General features: G+C 40.2%; 1 protein-coding gene across 1 annotated transcript in view; it reads right to left on the reverse strand.

The window, feature by feature from the left end:
- th (tyrosine hydroxylase) overlaps window positions 1-3971 on the reverse strand; it is a 64401-nt gene extending 60430 nt beyond the window's left edge. Inside the window, exon 1 of the mRNA XM_072592015.1 lies at window positions 3867-3971. Within this exon, the coding sequence (XP_072448116.1) occupies window positions 3867-3941 (75 nt within the window). The 5' untranslated portion in view covers window positions 3942-3971. The remainder of the gene's footprint in view (window positions 1-3866) is intronic.
- Between the last annotated feature and the right edge of the window lie 13372 nt (window positions 3972-17343).

The raw sequence follows: 17343 nt of genomic DNA on the forward strand, positions 1-17343 counted from the left end.
GGCATGAATCAGAGAAGGAGAAGGAATAGTGAAATCAATAAAGGATTTGATGGGAAAGAACAGATTAAATAATGGCACAAATCAATGAGGAACTAGACAAAATGGATCAAAACCATGAAGTGTAACAGGAGAGGATTGATGGACAGCTCCAGAAGATCAGTGAGAGAGTGAGGGAGAGAGAGAGAGCAGGAAAGAAAAAGACATTCACGAAAGGGATCACAGAAAGAATGACCAGAGAAAGGGGTCTGAATGTCAGAACGATCAGAGAAAGGGAAATTGGAAGCTTAAATGAGATTCCGATAAATGGGAAAAGGGAGAGAGAATAATCAGGAAAAATAAATCTTGAAGAAGAGGACTGAAGGAGTAAAAATGAGATACTAGTGCCAGGGATGGAAATAATGTGACAAAAATGCTCATGAGTAATCAGCAAAAAGAGAGAGGGCACATGGATCACAGAGCAGCAGAAATATAAACAGGATCAGAGAGAGAGTTGGGGGGCAGGGAATAGATTGGTAACCAGCATGAATGAACGAACGGGAAGAGAGACTGGCCTTGAAACAAAAAGTAAAGGAGCTTCAGAGAGACGATCATCATGCAGAGCAAGAAAATGAAGGTTGGAATGTGTTGGGGAGCTAGAATTGATCAGAAGGGATTGGCAAGAATAAAAACCAGAGAGCACCATTAGCATTAGATTGCGAGGGATCAATGGTTATGAAAATTAGAAATAAAGAAAAATGACAGGAAAGAACTACATAGAGAAGGAAGGAAACCAAAAACAGACAGTTGTAGAATGGAAAGTTAAGTACATTTGAACAAAAGGAAGACAAAGTTGATGGTTGAAAAAGTGATAGAAAGTGTGGTATTACACAGAATGTAAGATAAGTTGTAACGAATCACAACAAGAAGATAAATGATCAATTATTAAAAATTTGTTTATCAGAAATTCCAAAGTTTAAATCAAGAAAAATCTTTGAAGGAAAGACTAAAATTTCTGATGGAAGATCAGAGTGATAGAAGGAGGATTTGAGATAGAGTTAACAGAGAAAAAAACAAAAGGAACGAGCAGAGGCATCAAAGAACATACAGAAATAAACCCCAAAAGATAAGGGAATAGAAAGAGGGAACAGAGTTTATCAGAGATGGAAAAACTTGCATCTCAATGGCATTTCACATATCCTCAGAGCTATCTAATGTCCTCCACATCAGTAAATGCCTTTTGGAGTATAGTAATGGACATACAGCAGCCAGGTTGGGATTTATTGCAGCTATGATACATTCACTGCTCTCCCACTAATATTGGATCCTACTCCCCAAGGTTCACATCTCATTAAGAACATGGCATTTCTCTCAAGGCAACACTCTCTATACACCTCTGAAGTGTCCTTTTGCCCTGGACTAAGGCTTGAGCCTACAACCTTCCACCTCAGAGGTGAGAGAGAATATTAGGAGTATTCACGATTAACATCTGAAAGAGTTAGAGTGATGAACAGAACAGGAGAAAGAACAAGAACATTGTACCAACCAGAGAATAAGAGTAATTTAAAAACAGAATGAAAGACAGAGCATTAGAAAATGAAAGGATCAGAAAGAGATATGAACACAGTAGACTGGCATAAAGGGAAAAATAATATTTGAGATCAGAGAGAGGAAGAAGAATCCAAGAGAGAGGAATTAAAAAGTGGAGTCAAAAGACAGAAATCAAAAAGACACCAGGCAGAAAGGAAGAGAGAATAATTAAAGAAAATGAGAGAGAAACTATAGGAAGAGGAATCAGAGAGTGATTAAGAAAGATGTTAAAGACACACAGACTGAGGCGAGAACTTTCAAAGTAAGCAAGTGATAAGTGAGGAAAGCACCCCATGAGATACAGACATTACACAGTTAGCACAAGCAAAGGCAGTCAGGGAATTTGTGAAAGACCGAAAAGGGTTGTTGTGAGAGACAACAAAGAGAAAGACTGAGATGAGGGACTAAGTGACCAGACACCAGGGTGAATTACATAGACTTACCAAGTTGAATCATCAATTGCTCCTCTCTCCATGCCTGCTGCCTGACCTGTTGAATTTTTCCAATGTTTTGATTTCAGATTGACAGTCTTGTCCTACTTACAAAGAATAACCAGGGAAGGAAATGTTTGGAGTTCAAGACAAGTCGTTTTGACTCCTCCAAAATGTTTATTGTAAATCACTGGTGATCTATTGACAGATGGGCAGGTGGATGAAATTTGCTTTCTCTGTTTACATTTGTAACTGAAAATAAATTCAGGAGATTACTTCTGTTCAAAATCCAATAAGGTTTTCCTTGGGGGTTACACTCTGTTTTGGAATATGGGATATAGGAATAGCACTAAGTAGCTACAGGCCATCTCCTGATGTTCATCCCGACCAACTGCACATTGCAGTGGGCCCTAGCTGATCAATTGCCTGTGGATAACAACAGCACAACTGGCGGAGTGTTGATGCTGTTTAGGGTTGTATTTGAAGAAACACCTGTAATTTTGGTTGATTTTTATATTTCTTTCTGAGTTCTCCAAAATGGTTGGTTTTTCTAACTGAAAAGCTGCCCACTTTATCTATTGTTTTACAATCACATCATCTGTTCTAAGGGGCTGACTTCAAGGGGACCTTTCGGTCACTCGGCAGCGGGAGTTCTCCCCAGCCAATGACTGAGGCAACATGAAATGATATCCTATCCAACCCTGTCGCTCTAGCTTTTATTGCGGTGGGTGGGGAGGAGGGGAGAAGTACAGACTCGTTCTACAGCATAGACAATTCCATTTCTTATGAAGAAGCAGAGGTCGGGTACCTACTAGTCCAGATCACTGGTCTAATCACTAGCGTTCCGCCGCCAACATAAATATCATTGCCTCCTTATACTTGCAAGTTAAAACAAACTCTCTCCACACCCCCCTCCCCACCCCCAACTTTTCTTTACAGTTCGATTCTATAAGGTCTAATTTTCACCGTCAGCTCAGCATTACTGCGAGACAGTCATTATGCCTGTCAACTAATAAAGCAGAAAATGAATATCTTTTGCAAGTGAGACACTTTTGTCTTGCAGTGATCAGGACAATTCGCAAAATGAGAGGAAGTCACAATGGAATGGTCCTGAAGCGTGCATCTTTTTTTTTGGTCAGTGAGCGAGAACTTCTGCATCACCAAACGACTACTTGGAAAACGGTGGAAGTACTCAACAGGTCGGGCTGCCTCTGTGGAGAGAGAGAGAAGAGTCAACGTTTATGCCTCGGGTCGATGATTTTAGATTAGGTGAGTTTAGTCATTCCGACATCTGGCCAGTTTCCCTCCAAATGTTACCTTCTCCCGTGGAGCTGTCCAGAATAGGTCAGAAAGAGTGTCTCTATTATCGTCAGGCTGTACAAGCTGACACAGAAACTAACGCCTCTGAGGGGTTGCTCCCGCACCCTGGTCGATCCTGAGGAGAGCGCTGCTGTTTTCGACAGCAAACCGTGCTGAAAACAAAACCAAAAATCTCTAGCCCCTGACTGTGGGGTGATGACTTTTACCCGGTCGACATACTATCCCCATTACAAACGGGAAGCATTGCCTCAATCGCTCAAGGTAAGACTGTGCAGAGATGCCCTTTCATTCCAATTGCACCTCTACAAATACTCGTGGACAACCCTTTTTTTAAAAAAAAAGAAAAAGAAACTAATGATCCTTACTTTAGAAAGGCATCAGTAAGATGCCGAATTCTGGGGAAAGGGGCTGGTTGGGTTTGAGTTGGGCACAGCGAGACTTGACAGAGAATATCTTTAACTTGGAGACCCGGGCTTAGCTCAAGAGGAGAAGGGAGTGCATCCAAGATTCGTACCAACAAAAAGGCAAAATTGAAGAGGGGAGTCTCACCGTCACCGTCTCAGCCTGTTTGGAATCCAGCTCGGATACAGCCCTGCGGAACCCCTTGGCCGAAGAGGAACTCATTGCTGGGAACGCTAGCTGTTAGCTCACCAATCCTACCCACCGCCCGCTATTTATCACAGGGAGCTGGACCCACCCTCTTTACGTCAAGCGCCTGCATTTCCTGATCTGACTCCCCTCCCGCCTCCGGTCCCTGGATTATCCTGAATGTTGGGCAAACACTTCGTCCGCCCCCCTCCCAGCAGAAAGCCAGTTACGAGTTGTGTTAACACTAATGCCGTCCACGTGAATTCTCCCAGCCCAGGGAGAGTCCAAGTCAGTCAGTGAGCTCTTAAAACGCTGCTGCTCAGGACCGTCCGCTCTCCCCTTCTGTCAGCACATCCTTAAACCCCTCCAGCCTTGAAAATCTTCACATTACCCAGATAAATCAGCGCTGGAGTTCTGAACATGGGCTACAAACTTTCCCCCACAAATGCTGCTGAGTGTCCTCAGCACTTTCTACTATTGCTTATGTTGGTTCCTTTGGTGGGACATTCCCCCTTCCCTTACAGCGAATACCCACTCTATACTGACCCCATCCATCCTTTAATATAGTCCTCTGCAACATATGTATTGCCCGGTCTGCTTTCATCAGTGCGGTCCAGATCAACACACCCCATTCCCTTGCCGACGCTTTCCACCACCTAGATACTGAATTGCCTCATTCATCGCTGTGACAATTCGTGATTCTGATAAAGGGGCTGGAGAAACTCGGCAGCTCTGCGGAGGGAGAGAGAGTGAGCAGCAGAGTTAACTGTTCAGTGCATGCAGACTCAAAAGCGCTAACTTGGTTTCTCTCTCCCCAGACTTGCTGAGATGCTCCAGCAGTTATCTCATAACCCCCAGCGGCCAGAATTGTTTTACTGATTGCTGGCATTTGTTTTTTTCCTCTCTTTTTTTTGCCAACATTCTGTCTGAATGTTATCGCAGTTATGGCAAGCGGGCTATGTTTTGAGGAGACTCCTACAGACTGCCCAGTCCCGTATATGATGGTGGGGGTCCCAAATGAGGGAGCAAACCGGAGCAGCACTTTGGAATTGAGCCTTTCCCGGCAGACAGACAGGTCCCCCCGATCTTGGAAAAGGGGAGCAGACCGAAGCGATGGAGTTGAAGCTTGAAATGCGAGCCGCCCGGCAATGATGGGAGCGTTGAAACGCTGCTCTCTCTCATACAGTTTCGCTCCTGGACATCACCCGTTCCTCACACGGAGGGAGGCGGGGGGGCGGGGGAGGGTGGTGGAATCACGGCCAAGGAACGTTGCACTTCAACCTGAGCGGCCACCCAACAACTCCCAAGGATTTTCTGGAGAACATCTGCTGAACACAAGTAACCTTCCAATTCAGGAAACAAAACAAAGTCACGATCCTTAACCGAGTGAGTGCGGAGGAGAGGAACAAAAGGATGATTCTTCGGATGACACTTCCCCCCCCCCCCCCCCCCCCCCCAATTACTCGGCATCCGACAGCAGGTTCCATTACTAACAGGCCCAGGAAAATCCGCTTCTAACCCCTGAGTTTCAAAAAAGCCTGAGGAAGGGCTGCTGGACCCTCAACGTTAACTCTGATTTCTCTCCATAGTAATGCTGCCAGACCTGCTGAGCATTTTCAGCGATTTCTGTTTTTGTTTCTAACCCCTGAAGCTGCCTTTTTGTTCACAGACTACACCAGGGGGTTGATAATACCACTATAGAAGTGAGTATCACAGAAATTTGCAACACGGGGAAATCTACACCCTCAGCCGACTCAGGAACTAAGTTGAAGCGAAATAAGCTCAATAGAACCTTTCAAAGAATTCTCCTATATGGCGTGAGAAGGGTTACCGAACACTCCAACTGGTAATGAGGTAATTAATGGCCAACAGAATGATTTACTGTTTAATAACACTCCAGTTAAAGTAAGATTAATGTCTTTTTAAATGGTCATTGGATAAATATATGGATGATAATAGAATCGTGTAGATTAGATGGGCTTCAGATTGGTCTCACAGGTCGGCACAACATCGAGGGCCGAAGGGCCTGTACTGCGCTGTAATGTTCTATGTTAACTACTTCATTTTTACATGTCATTTAACGCCTTTTTTGGAGCAGTAACACAAAACAGATTGGCAAATTGGATTAAGTCGTTGCTTCCCCCCCACCCAGACTCACTCTCTTCATAAATCGCAACAATCAAAAAAGTGATCAAATTATTCCCGTTTCCACCTTGAGTGGATCACTTCCATCAAGTCGATCGAGCGCATCGGCTGCTAACTGAAGTTATTCGGATTATCAAAAGGGAAGTTTTATTAAATGCGAGGAATTTTGGACTTTCGACCGCATTACACCAACTGTTATCCTGAAGGGGATCCGAATGCTGGCAAAAACCGACATACATTGATCAGTAACATGTGCCACATCTGTATTATTGAAATACAGAGAAAACTGCAAGACAAAGGGACTTGGATGTATTTGGACATGAAGCACAGAAAGCTAGCGTACAGGTAGTCAGGAAGGTCAAGAGGGTTCGGGTATAAGAATAGTGAAATCTTACTCCAACTGAAGAAGGTGCTGGTGCTGGAGTACTGTGAGAGGTTTTGGTCCCTACATTTATTTCATTGGAGGCAGTTCAGAGAAGGATTGTCACCAGCAAAAAGGTGTCGACTTATGAGCAAAGGTTGAACAGCCTGGGGTCTCAACTCACTGGAATTTAGCAGGAGGAGAGTTGATCTCATTGAAACTTTATGGGATTGTTAAGGGCCTTATCAGGGTAAAGGCTGAGAGGATTTTTTTTCCCTCTGGTGGGAGAGTCTAAAATCAGAGGGCATAGTCTCAGAATAATGGGGCCCCAAATTAAAGCTGAGATAAAGAGGGATTTCTTCTCAGAAGGTTGTGAGTCTTTGGAACTCCTTAGTAGAGAGAGTTTGAGTGTATATAGGCGAATCAGGCTTGGCAGGGATAAGGAAAAAAGTGGAGCATGAAGAATGTTGGATCAGCTATGATCCTATTGAAAGATGGTAAAAACAATAACTGCAGATGCTGGAAAGCAAATACTGGATTAGTGGTGCTGGAAGAGCACAGCAGTTCAGGCAGCATCCAACGAGCAGCAAAATCGACGTTTCGGGCAAAAGCCCTTCATCAGTCCTATTGAAAGATGCCATTGCCTGAAGGGGCTGAATGGCCTGATCCTGTTCCTATTTCCTCTGGTCTTAGGTTAGTCTTTCAAGAATCACCAAAAATCACCATTTCTGGGTCAGAGATGGGAAAGATATAAAAGCTTACACTTAATCCATGTGCTAGACTCAAACCTCCACGAGGATTAATCATTGAAGAAAGATTTTTTTTTAAATAAGGAAAATTAAGATGAAAATAGCAGTACTCAGTGTTATATCAGTTTCTAATTATTTTCAACAATTTGTTTTCAGTTTTTCAAACAAATGCAAGTAAAATTATACAAATATCAAGAGTCATGAATTTGTGAATTGCAATAAGTGGTTCCCATGCAGCTATATTAATTTCTTAATTCTAAATATTAACCTTAAATGTTACATATAGTCCTTGAGGGACTCTAAAATTTCAGTGCAGAAAATCCAGCCAGAATATCATATGAAGGGTGACAGCTATGATGTAAATCATTGGAAACAGGTACTGATGATAAAGAAAGGAATGATTCAAAGGCCAGGAAAACAAGGCAGGAAAATGGGTTGGTGAAAATGTAAAGTGATGCAGTTTGTGGAAGGTGAGATTTGAGATCAGTCAACAGAAAAAATTGAGGATAGTTAGGGTTTGCCATTAAACTATGTAGATGATATAGAAAGGAGATTTGAAATCAATCAGTATAATGGTGGGGAAAGGTGGATTTGAGATCAAGCTGTGAGAGCAATGGGTATAAGATACATCACAGCACAGCTATGGACAAAGATGGATTTCAGATTAATCAGTACAGTAGGTGAAGAAGTAAAGATGAGATTAATTAGTGTGAGAATAGGGAAATATGGGGTTGAAAACAATCAGCATAAGCAATGGAAGAAGTTTGATTTGGCACAGGCATTAGGTAACAAGTTTTAAGTTCAGTTATTAAACAATAAGGAGAGGCAAAATTTGTGATCAAAAGTATAGGTGGATCAATCTGTAAACATAATGAAGGTAGTTCCGATTTTATGTCAATCCATGTAGAAGAGTGGGTGTGAGATCAGTTAGTATAGATGACAGAGTTTGGGTTTTAGGATCACTGGTATATAGTTGATGCACAAATTGGGATCGACCACAATGAGTAAAGAAAAAAGGTGAAAGTGAGTTTGAGATTGAGTTGGTTGGCAAATATTCTTTTTAACCCAGCCATTGTACATAACAGGATAGGTGGATGTGAATTAATTATTTCAGGTTGTGTGGATAGGTGAGATTGAGATTAGTCAAGAGAGTCAATGAGGTTTGAAATCAAACAGTTTCCACGATGGGGAAATTTGATTCAAATTGCCTCTGTTGTTCCTACAATGTGTGCAATTGTATATTGGATGTTGCATACTTGCCATTCCTATGCCATGTCTTCCATTTATTGCGAACAATTGCAACAATCCTTACAATAGCATTGGGTATGCAAGGCAGAATTTGGGAATAATTAGGCTCTAACATTCTCTCCCCATTAGAATTTTTTCTATTCATTCATGGGACACAGGCATTAATGGATGAGGCCAGCATTTATTGCCTATCCTTAGTCACCCTTGAGAAGGTCTTGCTGAGATGCTTTCTTGAACTAATGCAGTGTAACTGATGTAGGTAGATTCACAATGCAGTTAGAGAGAGAATTTCAGAGTTTTGATCCAGCAACACTAAAGGAACAGCAAAATATTTCCAAGTCAGGATTGGAGGGAAACTTTGCAGAAGACAATCCTTTGGATGGTAGTGGTCTTTTTCTTTTAGGCACTCCCTCATGATCAAAGATGATTCTTGAGATGTGTGATGTATGAAATACATCATCTCCAGATATGGCATCGGTGTTGTTTGAAGATATGAACTGATGGGGTATTGGGGATTTGTGCGAATTCTCCAAAACTTTGACTTCCCCTTCATGACTTCAAGGATAATTTGAGGACATTTCTAAAACATTGCTACTGTCCAACTGAGAGTCTACTGCTGTAAAGTTCAGAGAATAACAATTACCTTACTTTCCTTGCATTCCTAATGATGGGTGTTTCTCACTCCTTCCTGTGTGGAAGTTATTCATTAGGTGTTGTGTTGGGTTCAAACCAGACCGTCAATGATTAATCTTTAATTGGACAAGACAATGAGCAATTGAAATTAAGTGGAAAATTATATGAGAACAGGCCAAATGCGAGAACAACCTGTTTTGACTGGGAGACAGCCAGGTGACACTGAATTCTCCTGTGATAACTACCTTGTTGTGCTGATATATGGCTACCTGGATTTGTTTCTCAGTCTGTTTTGAAGGTTGGAAAATCATTTCAGAATTGGAGATTCAGCACATAATCTTCAATTCACAACTGTATTAATATTTGTCCCACTCATGGGACTTTTCACCTTCGGGCTGGGGTTCATGAGTCCTGTGCCATGGAATCTGAGATAGAATTCCAAGTGCCACCATCACCAATATTCCTAATGGATAGAAGGTATTGTGAGGCTCATTTGTTCATATGTTTACTTTGTGTAGCTAAAGCTAATAGACTCACTCATTAGTTTGCATATGTCTCTAATATATATTAAGTAGGTTAAGCCAATAAATTTGCTTCATATCAAAGTGCATGTATCTTCTTGTATTGGTTTTGATCAGAACTTAAAGAATCCATTTTGTACATTTAGCCTCGCAATGCATTTGGCACTGCAAGCTGGATTTGAGCAAATTATTAAAGACAAAGGATACTGTGGCTGGGGAAGCATTCCATGTTGCAGAATGATCCTCTAATGATGGGGTCGGATGCAATGGCCAACTGCCTGGCCATACTGGGTTTTGGGAGGATTTGTCGCAAAATTCCAAGGGGCTATTTAATGCCAAGTGGAGGTCTGGAGGAAGTAGGATTTCCAAACAAACCAAGGGTGTCACTCGCAGGGTAGATTCTGCTGACCAGGCTCTGTCATTTGTCTCAGGAATGGCAATAATTAAAGGAGATGAATTGACTGCTGTACTGAAGAAGAACAATAGAAGTTTGTGCTGGCAGCTAGAGCTCAAGTTGACCACCAACCGGCCCAATGACTGTGCAAAATTTGGAAGGTGAACCTGATAAAGGTGTGCTCCTTTTTTAGCTTCAGCTGATTGAGAGAGACAGGGGTATCTACAATGAACCCTTTGATACTACAATTAGAATCTGGTGTTGAGTGATTTCATTTAGTCATTCCACTGGTTCATGCTGTTTGAAGGGTATTAGATTGTGATTTAGTTGTGTGAATCTATAGAATGTAGACATCACCTCTTGGATGGTTGAAAATTAGCTCAGTGCAGCAGCTACAAGTCCTGAGAGGTGGACCTCTGGGAGTGGCCACCTATGGGCAGATTTGACCACAAACCTAAGCTTATGTGACTGATAGTTGAACTGAAGTAATCATAAAGACAACAAAACAACCAAAACAATGGCATGATGGTGTATTAAATCTGCTGATTCTGGAAAATAAATCATTGGACGTAAAACTACTTATATATTTCACTATGAGTAAAGGAAGAAAATGCTTACAAGTTGTAGGAGAGAGAGAGAAAGAGAGAGAGACCAGCTTTGTGATAGATTGAGGTAATACATCTTTTCCTTGATTTCCTTGATTGCCAACAGTGTCTGAACTAACGGTTAATCCTTTGTGATCTGGTCCATTTGTGTTTTTATTTGTGAGCTGCCAAATGCTGCCTTGTGTCATTTGTGTGTTTTCCTCCCTGGAGCTCAAGATATGGGGAGGCTTTAAGTTGATGACCCTTTGAAGAACTATCAGTGTTTGATTAAACATGATCTTCTAAGGAGTGTTAGTGTGGAATTAGTTTCTTAAGGACTTGTTAAAAATTCACCTCTTGTAGTCTTATGAAACCAATTGAATAAAAGAAAATGGCATAACCTATTTTCTCTTTCCTTAAAATAATGCACTATTTCTGTTGCACTTAGTTTAAGGAAAGAGTGCTGGGTAACTAGTGAATTACAAAACCTTTATGATTGAACTATTGTGTTTGGAATTTCATTTTCTGGCCAGAATGAACTTCCTAATATTATTTTAATATATGAGCGAAACTTTAATTCCAGATTATAAGATTTGCTCATCTTAAATGTTTGTTGGTGTGAATTAGTGGTCTGAAAAAAAAGGGAAGAATAGTAATTTTGGAAAGGTAATTCCCTCTGCTGAAATCTGAGAAAAACAATGTCAAAGAGTTTGATGATGATAAAATCTAATAAACAAGATAGATTTTTCCTTTGTTCAGAAAGGGAATATAATATAGTCCTTCTCTCTGACTAGTTGGAAGAGAGGGAGTGTCGATGTAATTACATCCATGAGCCTTCGCCTTATATTTTTGGATTAGCCGTGAACTTTCTGCATCAGCTCAGAGAATTTATATATTCAATATATATCATTTTTCAAACAGAGAACTTTGGACTAGTTAACCTACGCTGCTTCAAGTAGGATGGATAGATGCTGCTTTGTTTTTTTTTTCAGATAATGGCAGATACAGAAGGGTTTTATCCCAACAGCTTCAAATTTCTGAATTTGTCTGCACATTTCTAGAATTGCTGCTCTACAGGCTTGATGCTGATGACGAGATGGACTTCTCCCTTGACATAACAAAACGCGTCAAGAACAGACAGCAGCTGGGGCTGTTATCTTGTAAGACAAGAAAGCTAAGCTTGAGAATGGAGGAAATTGGCTTTCCCCAACTGTTCCAGCTCTGAGAAGTAGGCAAAAGTGATAAGTATGAAACCCACAATCTGGAAAGGATGAGCAAAGGAGTAAGACTCTTCAGCACAGTTAAGGAAAAGATCAAATAATCCCTTCTCTCTCAGTGAAGTTAAAGAAGTCCTCTGTGAAAATTGACTTGAATTTACAGAGAGTGCAGGAAATATTTACAAAAATAATGCTGGGGTTGGAGAGGCTGAATAGGCTGGGATTATTTTCCCTGGAACATCGAAGGCTGAAGGGTGACCTTATAGAGGTTCACACAATCAAGCGCAGCATGCAGATGGACTTTTTCCCAGGGTAGGGAAGTGCAACACTAGAGAGCATAGGTTTCAAGGTGAGGAGGAAAGATTTAAAAGGGACCTAAAGTGCATCTTCTTCAAGCAGAGGGTGGTGCATCTATGGAATGAGATACCAGAGAAACCAATGGGCATGGGTATAATTACAACATATAAAAGGCATCTGGATGGATACATGAAAAGGAAGGATTTATAGGGACATGGACCACAAGCTAGCAAATGGGACAAGATTAATTTAAGTTATATGGTCAGCATGGACAAGCTGGACCGAAGGATCTGTTTCCATGCTGTACAGCTCTATGAATTCCCATACAATAGAAACATTCTTGACATTCAAGTGAAATGAGTGTTAAAACAAGAAGTAATCTGAGAACATTATAGATTCAAACTTTCAAGTTTCATTTCATTGAAAAGTATAAAAATGTTCTCTTTCAATGTGCAATAGAAAAGGTCTTGTAAAAAATGTGGTTTAACTAGTCAAGAGTAGTTTAACTAGATAAACCTTTTTGGAAGACACCAATTTGAACTCAGAACTTGGAATAATAATTTTTTTCTGCATACTTATATTGTTTGTTTTTGAAGCTGGTCTTAAAAGAAAGATTTAGATAATGTTTTCTTTGAAACAATGGAAATTTAAAATGCCAGTTTGAAATTCTCAAAAGATTTTTGTCTTGACATTTTTTAACTATGTATGTGATGTCACCTGGTGATTTGGGCTCTTTCCCTTATCAGAGTTAATGCTTCTGCTGACAACTTTAAATCTCACACAACTTCTATGTGGTGAGTTGGGTTGTGTGGATATTATTAACCCACTAGGCTTCTTTCAGACCCACAATACATTTTGTTCATTTGTTTTTTGAACAGGTTTCAAGAAAACAGCAAGGGAGCTGTAAGTCTTGTGAAGACAAAGTCTTAGAAATCAGAGGAACCTGAACTCACTACAATCTCTGGAATCTCCAAAAAATCAGCACTGTTTAAAAAAAATGCCTGGATGTAATTGTTTCTCAAATTGGAATTGATACAATTATATTTGATATAAATTGCTAGTTTAAACTCACATTGGGAAATTCAATGGAATTTGAAGGGTAAATAAGTTTAAATCTTCAATTTAAAATTTAAAACAAGAGCCAATGGAAACAGTCTAGGTGGTTTTAATTTGTGAAAACAAAATCAGAATATTGTTTGAGTAGACACTAACTGACCACTGATGAAAGCTATCAGCCAACAAACATTGCTGAGGCTGTCCACAGAAGAAACTTGTGTTTGTTGTTGAATTTGAAATAATCTTGAAGGAAGGAAAGACCAGTATAATCCTTTGAGTTACATTTGAGAATATTGTATGCACTGTTTGGGAAGCATGATGCAGAGGTGCCATGCTGGACTGTGGTGGACAAAGTTAGAAATCAATAGGTGAAAGTGAGTACTGCAGATGCTGGAGATCAAAGTCAAGGTTAGAGTGATGCTGGGAAAGCACAGCAGGTCAGGCAGCATCTGAGGAGCAGAGAATTGACATTTCAGGCAAAAGCCCTTCATCCTGACCAAGGGCTTTTACCCGATATGTCAATTTTCATGCTCCTCGGATGCTGCCTGACCTGCTGTGCTTTTCCAGCACCACTCTAAAGTTAAAAATCACACAACACCTGGTTGAAATCCTGTTGGACTATACCCTGGTGTTGTGTGATTTTTAACTCTGCTTGGTAAGAATGACCAAACAAGCTAAATATGGCAATGCTTGAAACAACACAATAAAAAAAAATTGTTTGTCTCTTTTCAAGCTATTCCAAAAACATGCTTCTTTTTGTTGTTTGCTCTGGACAGCAAGGTTTTCTCCTGAATCAGTTTTAATGGTAAATTACTGGGGGTCACACTTAGAATAAAAGAATAGTGACAGGGAAAAAGGGACATAGCAACAGATGGAAATAGGGAAGACTCACTGGGGTGTAGTTAAATGGAATATGTCCAATGAAATCAAATTACAGATAGAATTAGATAATTAATAGTTTTCTCTTGCGGATTTGTGTGCCCTCACCTGTGAGTTTTTTTGTAAAGGGAGCTGGAGTAGCTGATTTGACCACTGCATGGAACATTAGGGCCAGGCAAGAAGGATAGGCAGGCACCCTCCATCAAGTTTTGATCTTTCGAAAGATCGGCTGATAGTCAAGAATGCATAGTGTGATCTTGGGATACCGCTGTTACTGTGCAAAAGCAATTGTTACATCTGAAGTAACAAACTTGAGGAAAATAACACATGGTGAAAATGCATGGAAGAACAGGTCCCAGGCATGCACACCTATTTAGCAAAATTGTTATGTGCCTTGGAAAGCACAAAAAAGGTAGTTTAAATTATAAGGCACTGACACATAATCATAGAGAAACTGACTTGAAAACAATGAAAGTGGTATGATTGAAAAGGAAGTAAAATTAAAATTGGAAAGGTGATTGGCTATCATGTCAAAACGTTACGGAGACAAGGGGAATTGGAGTCTGGAGGGAGTTATGGTGGAATGAGTGGATGAGTCCTTCAGATGATACAGAGTTACCCTATCTCCAGCAGTTGTGTGGTGCATGGACTCAAACTTATAGGTGAAATTGGAATGTGTTAGAACAGTTAGTGTATGTGAAAGAAGGCCAAACTAAGACTCAGATGGTGTTGGACAGTGGAGTGAGGGATCTCTGTGGGAAAAGATGAGAAGCGTAAGCAGGAGGTACACAAATTGAAATGTTTACTGCCTTATTGAAAACAGGAAAAGGTGCATTAAATTTTATGGATATTAAGACACTATAAAATGTGATTGTTAAGACTGAGCAACTAAATTAGGGAAGCTATTAAATTATCTACTGTTTGGACCAAAGCATTAACACATAGCGATTTAGCAAATTGGTTCCTGACCAGCATGGTTTGGAAATTTGCTAAAAGCACTATCGAGAAAATGTATTACACCCAGATGATTCATTGTGCCAAAGTTATTCAAACACATTGTACTTTGTTAGAGGTATATGGTTTGATAGAATGGCATGAAGTAACCGCTTTAATGTTATCTGGACACCTATGTTTTATGGCAAATACTGGATGATAACAACCAAATCCACCAGGAAGATGATTGTGAACAATGGCCAGAAGGCCTAGTATGCCCCTTCCATAACCCTATCTTTGAACCATGTACACTGCAGCACAATAGGGGTACTTGCGTAAGGAAGAGGTTACCACTCAATGATATAATCATTCATGAAATTGGCCGTGACCACGTGTGTATGACCTGCACTCATACTGTCTATCTTAATGACAAGAGAGAGGAACCACCCATCAACTTATGAAGGGACAAGATTATTGTTTTCTATGATGCAGTTAGACATAAACACTATCTGATTAAAGAATAGAGGCAACAATCACATCTTGCAAAAGCAATTGATTGAGTAGGGTTCTTCCACATGTGACATTTAAGAAATTGTGGGCCTTTCTTGCACAGTTATCTCATTTGCAACAGAACAACCGTGACCAGTTGATCTATGTAGCAGATGAAAGTGAGGACTGCAGATGCTGGAGATCAGAGTCAAAAAGTGTAGTGCTGGAAAAGCACAGCCGGTCAGGCAGCATCCAAGGAGCAGGAGAATTGACGTTTTGAGCATAAGGTCCTCAGATGCTGCTTGACCAGCAGTGCTTTTCCAGCACCACACTCTGATCTACATAGCAGACAATTTAGGAACTCTTACTGTGCATGATTGGTAGGACAAATATAAAGGGTGGTGACCTAAAGCTTCTACAGTACCCTTGCTCTTATGGCCTCCATTTGTTGTGTTATTATTAATTCCTGTTTCTTCTGTGTGATGGCCTGTAAACTGTATTACATGTATAACCAATTGTAGCTATTGAACAACATGTATGGGCTTGCATAATGTTTTGATCATCTGCTTTGAAGGTGGTTTATAGTGTTGGACTTAAAGTGATATCTTCAAACCATGCCATGACAATGAACAATTGGAATAAAGTGGAAAAGTGAATGAAAAAAGGGCCAAATGCAAAAGCAGTCTGTTTTGACTGTGAGGTAACCACATGAAACTGAATTGTAAGTGAGAACTGTCAGGTTGTGTTGTCACATGGGCCCACCTGGACTTGTTTCTCAGCCTGTTGTGAAGGTTACAGTGTAGTTTAAGCTAATAGACTCGCTCATTAGTTTGCATATGTCTCTAATACATATTAAGTAGATTAAGCTAATAAATTTGCTTCATACGAATGTGCATGTGTCTTCTTGTATTAATTTTGATCAGACCCTAAAGAACCTGTGAGGTAATTTCAGCCCAAAACTAGTAAATGATTGTACTTACAAATTCTAATTAGGTTCTTCTGCCCAATTGATTAGATGACAGAATCCCTACAGCGTGGAAACAGGCCATTTGGCCATTTACTTGGTAGTTAATTTAATGCGCACTGATAAATTGTTCTATAACCTCAGTCATATTCCCATATCTTGGCAGTCAGCTTCACTCAGATCTCAAAGATATCATAGCCATGTCGTATCATTATACTATTTGTGTAGAGTTTGCAGTAGCATGCCTTATGATTTATAACTTTCCTGGAACCCTTCGGTTTGAAATATCCCGACCTGTAGATTGCTGTAATTAAAAACTAGTAATGAAACACCAAGAGAAACAGCACGGAAGGGATCTTGGCCTATCAGAGTATTAAGAGTCTATGTCTTTAACCAATTTGATTTAAAGGTTGAGAAATAGAGGAATAACAAAAGGGAATAGGGTTAATTTGAGACAAACCAAGATAAAGAAAACAGAGGGAGGGGAAATTGGATTAAGAAATGGAAAAAGAGCAAGAAAAAGATGCAAAGTATTAATTTTAAAAGTCTGTAAGAGCAAAATGCTACATGCAGAAATGAGATTCTGCAGTTTTACTAGGTTCCTTTCTGGGAAGGAGGGATTAATTAACTGTGTGCAGACATAAATTTCATCACTCAAAAGATCCTTAAACTCTAAAGTACTAGCCTTAACTTGCTGCACTGCGTTAATGGGTAATTGGGTTTAAAAGAACATTGTGTGCATTGTAAAACTTCGGTAATTTGTGATTTGATTAGATTTATTATTGTCGTATGTATTGCGATACAGTAAAAAGTATTGTTTTGCATACGAGCCAGGCAAATCATACCATACATAAGTACATCAGGATAACAAAACAAAATGTGGAATGTAGTGTTACAGTTACAGAGAAGGTGCAGAGAAAGATCAACTTTAATGTAAGAGAGGTCTGTTCAAAGTTTTGGTAACAGTT

The sequence above is a fragment of the Chiloscyllium punctatum genome, chromosome 22 (assembly GCF_047496795.1).
Source record: "Chiloscyllium punctatum isolate Juve2018m chromosome 22, sChiPun1.3, whole genome shotgun sequence".
Lineage (NCBI taxonomy): Eukaryota > Metazoa > Chordata > Chondrichthyes > Orectolobiformes > Hemiscylliidae > Chiloscyllium > Chiloscyllium punctatum.